Here is an 8465-nt window from a genome sequence, read left to right on the forward strand (position 1 = left end):
GAACAGATCCAAGTGCTCGGTAAGTTTATCATTCAGTATGGCGTCTAAAACGTTAACTATCGTCACCTGGAATGCTTTATCTGTACGAGCAAAAAAGTTCGAGCTTGCTGACTTCCTCCGCAAGCACAATATCGACGTGGGCCTCCTAACAGAAACCCATCTCAAATCCAGCAACAGCTTTTGGTTGCCTGATCACAACATTATTCGACCTGATTGCACTGACTCCAGAGGGTCGGTGGTGTTGCGGTCATCATCAAGAAGGGAATCAAGTTTTACACCCTGCCCCACATCTGCACTTCTACCATCGAGACCCTGGAGGTGGAATCACCAACCGGAAACTTCCAGTTCATAGCCGTGTATTGTCCTCGCCAGTACGGATTAGGAATGAATTTCAAGAACGACCTCACCGCTATCACTCGCACGAGTTCCAGATTCATTGTTAGGGGCGATCTGAATGCTGGTTACGAAGTATGACACAACTACCAACGGAACCAGAACGGTAACCACTCGCAGCATGGACTGTATATACAGTGCAATTTCCGGATGAACCGACATTCATCTCTCTGGCGGGAAACCCTTCCACGCTGGACTTCTTCTTGACGAACTTCGGGCTATCCAAGCCGGTAGCAATCATCGATTTAAGCTCCGACCACAAACCGGTGGTGCCTGACGTCGGCGTCAACATAGCTCCTACTCCAATCTTACGAAAAGGCTACCACCACATCAACTGGGTCCAGTTTGAACGTGTGGTTGACCAAAACATCGACCAAAATCCACCACTTGACAGCGTAGAGGACATCAATCGAGCGCTGGAAGGACTCCACCAGGCCATATCTGTGGCCGACGAGAAGTGTGTTCGTCAAGTTCCTGTGAGGGGTAAGTTTGTTGCGATTGATTCCCACACCCAATTATTGATTCGTAGACGTCAGTTTCAGAGGACTGGTGATCTGCGCAAAAAACGTGAAATAGCCGATCTGAACAAGGAGATTGCTTCCAGAAACGATAGTTTCAGGCGCGGTGTCCAGAATCTGGACGACCACTCCAGACCATTCTAGAAGGTTACCAAGTTTTTGAAGTTTCATCCCAAGCCCATTCCACCTCTCAGAGTCCAAAATGATATATATGGCTCAATATCACCCCGCAGGAGAAAGCAAATGCGATTGGAAACCACATTGCTTCGTTGCATCTGCTTGGCTTCATCATCCAAAGTCCGCTTGAAAATACTGCCTTTAGGTTCAATTGGCTAAACTTGGTGAGTTCGTTCCTTTTTGTTATCCTTGCGATTGCAAACCAAAACATTCAAGCTGTCAAAAATACAGGGTTGCCAAATATACCACAATCAGAGCTGGTAAATATCACCGCCGTCATATGAGAATGAGAAAACAGGTCCTCTCATATCACGAGACGAAACTACCTATCATTCGTTTTCTTGTCATTTTCCAATGATCAAGCACTCATGAGAATAATTCTATTGCGGTTTTTACATCTACATTTCTAACTGATTTAGATTAATTCAAGCATGTGACAGTATGTTATCGGTACACACTAAGATTTTTTTTACAGGAGTCAGTATTTTTTTACTGGGTTTTTGAATTGCTGAAAAAGTCGGTAAAAATTCAAATGACTGTTATCCGTAAGGAATCAATGAAAACGACCAACTTTATTTTCTATCATTAAATGGGGTTATCAAAACTAAGTATGTACAAGTTCAGAACAATTTTTCTCATTATTAAATTTTCCACAGATTTTTAAACTTTTACCGAACAGTTCCGTAATTCAAAAACTCAGTAAAACCGTGCTGACTCGATTAGTGTGTAGAGTGAATATATTATTACGATTTTCTCGGTACAAGTAACTTTGAAAGTAATAAATGAGCTAGTAATTACGATGATCACAACACTGTCACGTTTTGTCATGACGAAAAATTCGATGAGATTTTGAAGAAAATCTCTATCATCGTTTTCTCATCCGATGATAGTGACAGGAGTATCTCTGTAAATATCGCGTGAGATCTTTCATTGAAAATTACATTTGCCAGCCCTGACCACAATATGTACGTATTTTAAAACAATCGAAGCCTGCTCTACACTGAACGAAAACATCAGCAATACTGCGAATGATTATTGTACTGCTCGAGCCCTTTAACTATATGCTGTCGAATTTGCCTTATGGTTGAATTCGTCATCAACTGATGAGCATCCATATGACTGTCCTTCAAATAAAGGACGATATTTGGCTGTAAAACAGACAGCGCTCAGAGGACATCCATTGAAGGATAAGATGACTTGCAAATACTTTAGATAAGATTTATAATTCCTGAATAGCCATGAACAGCCATTTCATCTTGGATGCAAAAATATTTCCTCCACCACGAAATAGATAATCTTCGGTTTCCACGGTTTACCAATGTTCGTAGCACTTCTGATAGCGACGATAGGAAATGACGTTGGACAGAATTATTTGCATCATCGTTTTGAATGATTTGCGTTATGGGGCTGAACCAATACCATATGCATTTCATTTTAATATGACAATCATCCTGCAGAGAGCACTACGCATCTCTACTGAAGCCCCTATCCCTTTTTGTAACTTTGTTAATCCTGTATTCGAGAGGAAAATCAGCTAATTTCAAAACAATCGTCATCCGGTTGCAGCCAAGGTGTATGTCACTCAGCTCATTATGCCGAAATTAGATTTAGCACAGCTTGGGCACATCCATCGGCTTACCTTCGGCACAATCTCCTAGGCATTGTATTGTTATAAATATATTATATTTAGGAACATCCTCTAATTGAATAGACCAGCAGTTCACTTATTGGTTCATTTATAGATCCCAATACACAATGTAGCTTCTAGAGTGGGCTCAAGAGAAAGAGGCCGATAATCAGACCCCATTAGTACCCTTAATTCAAATAATGCTGCAATTCACACAAAACAAACTACAGAAGTCATATTCATCATCCTCTATATTCGGTCTCTAACAATGTTCCCCACCGGTTCCAACTCTTTCCGGCCGCTGATAAACCGTTGCTTTTCACATCATGAAAGGCACAAAACACAACAATTTTGCACACCCGCCACTTCTCGTGTCATCCTCAATCCAATTTTTGCATGCGATTTCAAACCAAAACATTCAAGGTGTCAGAAATACCGGGTTGCCAGGATGGGTATTTTACAAATTATTGCAGCTTGCTATATGAGCGGCAAAATCGGCACACCTGCGGCACATTGACAAAAAAGATTACCCAAGATTGGTGTGCAGAGTGATCTACCCCTTGGTTGCAGCTATCATTCGAAGAAGTGATTTCGATGTTTCGATTTGAATGGTCTGAGCTTTCATTCGAACATAGGACAGTGTTTTGGAACAGTGTATGACCGGCACTGCCAGCACAAGCGGTACACTGAGAAAAAAGTTGACCCAATATTGGTGTGCTACCCCTTGGGCCACGGCCACTATCTGACCTTCTTCGATTTGCATGAAACTTTGCATAATTGTTTTGTTATGGTCAATCATTCACCCTTTGAGCTAACATTCGGCCATTTTTAATATCGCATAAAACTTCAAAATGGCATTATAGAAATTTTTGAACAAATAACAACTAGAAAATGTCTCTTCCAACCGAAATGACGTATGAGACAAAGTTGTAGCAAAAATAATTCGGTTATGAGATCAATTGGCAACGAGAGTTGCAGAGCAGCCAATACTTTCATGCTGCTCATTGAATCACTATTAATAATTATATTGACTTGAGTCAGTTTTAAAACTACTAAGAATAAACAAAAAGTTAAATTGTATATACTGGAGATCATCCCGTTCTTTTCATTATTCAATTGGGCAGGTTTTTGTTTGTATAAACTTCAGTTAAGTGACATTCGCCGAACAAATCATATTTGACTGCTGTTCAGTGAAACAAAAGCCTATAAATCCGGAAAAATCAGCTCGCTCTCAGCTGCTGCCGAAATCGATAGCAGCGTTGCCAGATATACTGATTTATCGGTATTTGTACCGATTTTCGAGCTTGATACCGATATACAGATAAGGCTCCTCAGGATACCGATTTTTTAGATTTTATATCGATGCATGCCGATTTTTTAATAATCACAAATTATTAATGCCTGCCTGCTGCTCACACGTCAGATAAAACTATTGTGAGAGACTTTATCGTTTTAAAAACGCTCAAAAATAATTCTTCTAAAAAAATGTCTCAGAGAGCATCCATTAAGTCCGTCACCCTCTAAGGGAGGGAGAAGATTTACAAATGTGTGACAAGCAATCCAACTAACATTGAAAGCTGAATAAGGACTTATTCAGGCAAAAATATGCTGCTTCAGTTAAAACAACTGCGTATGCAGCTTTTAATCATCTCAAATTGTTTGTTGGGAATGCATTAGCTATAGAAAAACGTGACAAAAGGGGGGAGGGGGAGGAGTTGAGTTATTCTAAAATTACTCTTTTTACTAGTGTTTCCATTTCCTCGCCGTATTTGGCTACCCAAAAATTGAGAAACAGCTAATGGCTCATATCGGTAATTCCTGGGAATCGGAAAAGCCTTTTGTGTTTTATGTCACCAAAAAGGTCCATCAGGTTAATATTAAATTCGTTCCGGTTATTTATTTCGGTTTTCCTTGGCAGCTTCTTCTGGCTTCGCTCGAAAGGTTCTTCCATGTTCTCCCGGAATATTGTGTTATCTTTCCATTGAAGATTCTACCAATTTTCACCGGAAATTTATTTCGAATTTTTTATCCAAACTTATCTTTGAAGTTTTTTAGACTCATCTTATAGCTTTCGCCAGAAGAAGCTTTCGACTTTTTTTTTCAGAAGTTCCTGTAAAACTGCCTCAAGAAATTTGTTTCCAGCGTCTCCAGGAAGTTTCTTCCATCTTTTCCAGAAAATCCATTTAAACTTCAATCGGAAGTATCATCACATTTTTACCGGAAGGTTATTTCGTCTTCGGTTTCTCCATAAGCTTCTTCCGGAGGTTTGTTCCGACTTCTATTGGAAGGATTTTCCAAGCTTATTCTAGATTTCCATGGAAATGACCACCCCTGGAATTTTCTCTCGATTTCCGAAACCTTTTTGGCTCCTCTGAATATGTCATCCGATTTTTTCCGAAAGTTTCTTTGAATTTTCATTATTTTTCTATGAAGTTCTCCGGATATTTTTCCGACTTTTCATAAGTTCCATAAAATTCCTCCAGAAGAGCTTCTTTCGCTGGAAGATTTTTTAGCTTCCTTCAGCCAATTCAAACATTCTCCGGTAATTTCTTCCGACTTTCCTGGAAAGTTCAGTCTTAAATAGGGGTATGAGTCTAAGATTTTTCAAGCTAAAACCAAAAGTCCAAGACACTTCAATACAAAATATCCCTTTCCAAAGTGTATGCATCCTTCACAAGCCTTTTCAAGATCTTGCAAAGACTCGTAAGCGATGTGAATGTTAAGAAAATGTATATTTCGTCTTGAATTGGTTTGGATTGGATTTTTTAGCGAAAAAGGCAAAACTATAAAATTAATTTAAATATTAAATACCGAAAAATACCGATTTTTTTTTTACTTTTGATACCGATAAGCTTGAAAAGAATCTGGCAACGCTGATCGACAGCACCAGCAGTACCTTTCAATGTATATCAAGCGATCGTCTGTATAGAGATCTCCAAGCGCAATCTCACGAACACTAAAATCCAACATCCATACATAAAAATAAAGAAGAAGAAGAAACAAAAAGGTATCGCGATATCACAACTACTTAAAAAGGTAGCGCGCGGTCTCACGCACACTTTTGTGCATCTGGAGAACTCTATACTCGATAGCAGCTATTGTTTGGTGTGCTTTGTTCGTTAATTACAGTTTTCTCGCTGGATCCTTTCGTTGCAGACTTTGGCCTTGGAAGCAAACATTTCGTGATGAGCGTATAAGTGAAGACCATGATTTGCGTCGATTTCTCCAATGGAAGCGCTATGCCTCCCTTTGACGAGATTGCCATGTTTGTGAAACCACTGGAAGTGAATCCCGTTCTGCTGGAAAAAACTTGTTGAATAGCGGGGATAAGATGATTTTCATATCGAGCTTCGTGACTATAGTTTTGAGATTTATTGTTTTGTATAATGAACGAGAAAATTCGGCCCTGTGAAGTTCATTCGATCATTCAGCATGATCAAACAAAGTAAATTACAAAAAAAAAATCCGGAAAATCATGCGAAAAAAAATACTTTAATAAAAATGTTTAACCCACATTTTTTTCTGCATTACGACATTTGTCCCGTTAATACGAAACTTTAGAGCAAGCCTGTAGTTGACCGAGTAGATTTTTGCAAAAAAAAATACTAACTTACAACTTGCATATCTCGCTCTGCTTGACTTTGCTTTGACACTCTTATACGAGCTTTCGACAGCTCTCAATTTAGTGTTATATGAAACAATTCCACGGTTATTAATTGAGAGCTTTCCATGCCAACCAATGAATGCATTTGAACATTGTGTGAGAACATTTCCAACCCGAATGGAACCCGCCGCTCCTAACTTATATATGTAAATAAAAAAATAGTGGAAACTGCCTTAAAACACTCCTTGAGAAAGTATCAAAATTTACAAAAATCTTTTTGCGCGTTCGATTTCGATTTATTGCGTGTCAAAACAAATCCGTACTGAAGAAGCATTGAAACAGGTATGTCTGATAAGAAGACAGTCGATGAAGTTCAAAAAAAAAGAGTCAAATAATTATAATTCAATGCAACTAACAAGTTTAAAAATTCCAAAACCATACGATATTGACTTTACAACGAAAATCTTAGAGCCAACAAACCGATTAATAATCGAGTTATGTTTATTTTCTAGCAGCGAAATCAAGTTACACTGCCTGTAAATTCAATATTGTTATTCAGACAAAAATAGCACCCACCTGCTATTAGAACGCAAAAAAAAAAGTATTCACGAAAATGTTTGTCTCTGTAGGCATCCCAGTGAAAATCTCACCATCTTCACACCCGATCCGAGCCGGTTCAAACCAGTCACCAGTCACTCGCTCACACAATAACAAGATTTCATTTCACATTTTCATACCACCCATCATAGGTAGATCCATCCCTGTTTACCCAAAACATTTGCCCCTTGATGCGCCCCGGAATCATATACCCTTGTAACTTATTCACCAGCACGTATTTGCAACACCCAAACTAAATTAAATTACCCATTTCCACTTCTTCTATAACCATAAAAAAAAAACGTTTCTGTCCCTCCAGCACCAGCTACAATCGTCCAGTCCATAATTTATTAAAATTAATCACACATGGTTACTATTTTTACACCGGCGGGAGTTTCACATTTTCTTCCGGTGCTACCGGATCTACTCTCACACATACCGGCCAAAGCAATACATGGGGAAACGGCCCACGAATTGTACACCAAAATTGGCGACACACAGCAACCCTTCAGCGAGCGTCTGGCATCATCGCCGTCCTCGTCATCATCACAGAAGGCGGCGTACGGTCGAACGCGAGCCGTGAGTGGTGAAATTTCGTGTTTTTCTCACGCGATAAAACTCCGTGAACACGTGAGCCAACGTTTTCCTCCCTTGGTTCGACGCGGGTGAGATAGCATCATCACTTTTCAATGGGTGTAGTAATTCGTCCACCTAGCACAGATTGCATCACCTCGCGGAAAACCGCCTTTGGGCGGCGTAGTTCGCACTTTTCGTGACACGTTCGGTGTGAAATGCACTAAATGGTCGATAATTGATCACTGGTACTCACCATTTTCGATGTAATTTCCTTGATAAGCATGCTGAAACATGTCTCGTGATCGATCACTTTCGGTGTCTTTTCTCTCATGTCACTTGAAACACTGAACACCACGTTCGGCTCAGCGATGGAATATATAGGTTTTCCAATATGGGAGCGAGAGAACGACGCTATTAGGGTGCACGGTCCTTCAAGTGTTCCTTCGCAGTCGCCGCCGCAATAACCATCGCCGTCGTCGAATCGCCACCGCGGCCCACCACGACCGGCCCAAGCAGCGTGCCCAGCGCTCGGTTTGCTTGCACCATACTTCGAGCACGAGTCATCTTTCCGTCTTAATTGGTGATGTATGTATATCGCCTGGTAGGTGCCATCCGAGAATCGTTTTTATAATTGTTGAAATGTGTGCCGACTCCTGCACTTCTGATGCGCAATTTGTTGCGGAATTTTATCGTAATAAATCTGCCATAAATGTATTATCATCGATATTTACAACATGGTATAGTAGACATAACGGTACACAGCAAAAAAAAATGTAATATTGATCAACGTAATTCAAGCTGATGTATGAAATAATGATGTAATAGCAAAAAGCAGATACAATATTACATCAATGGATGTAATTTTGTTCGCAAAATCGATGTACATCGTACAATGTGATATTACACAACCGATGGATTGACCTGGTTGCAGCAGTTTCGATGTAATATTCAACAACTTTTTTTGCTGTGTAGG

General features: G+C 39.9%; 1 protein-coding gene across 1 annotated transcript in view; it reads right to left on the reverse strand.

The window, feature by feature from the left end:
* sbm (sobremesa) overlaps window positions 1-7851 on the reverse strand; it is a 129920-nt gene extending 122069 nt beyond the window's left edge. The window contains exon 1 of the mRNA XM_065225678.1: window positions 7746-7851. Coding sequence (XP_065081750.1) covers window positions 7746-7785 — 40 coding nt within the window. The 5' untranslated portion in view covers window positions 7786-7851. The remainder of the gene's footprint in view (window positions 1-7745) is intronic.
* Between the last annotated feature and the right edge of the window lie 614 nt (window positions 7852-8465).

Source organism: Ochlerotatus camptorhynchus, unplaced genomic scaffold (assembly GCF_037179485.1).
Source record: "Ochlerotatus camptorhynchus isolate MF236.1 unplaced genomic scaffold, CSIRO-AGI_Acam_v1.1 ptg000232l, whole genome shotgun sequence".
Lineage (NCBI taxonomy): Eukaryota > Metazoa > Arthropoda > Insecta > Diptera > Culicidae > Ochlerotatus > Ochlerotatus camptorhynchus.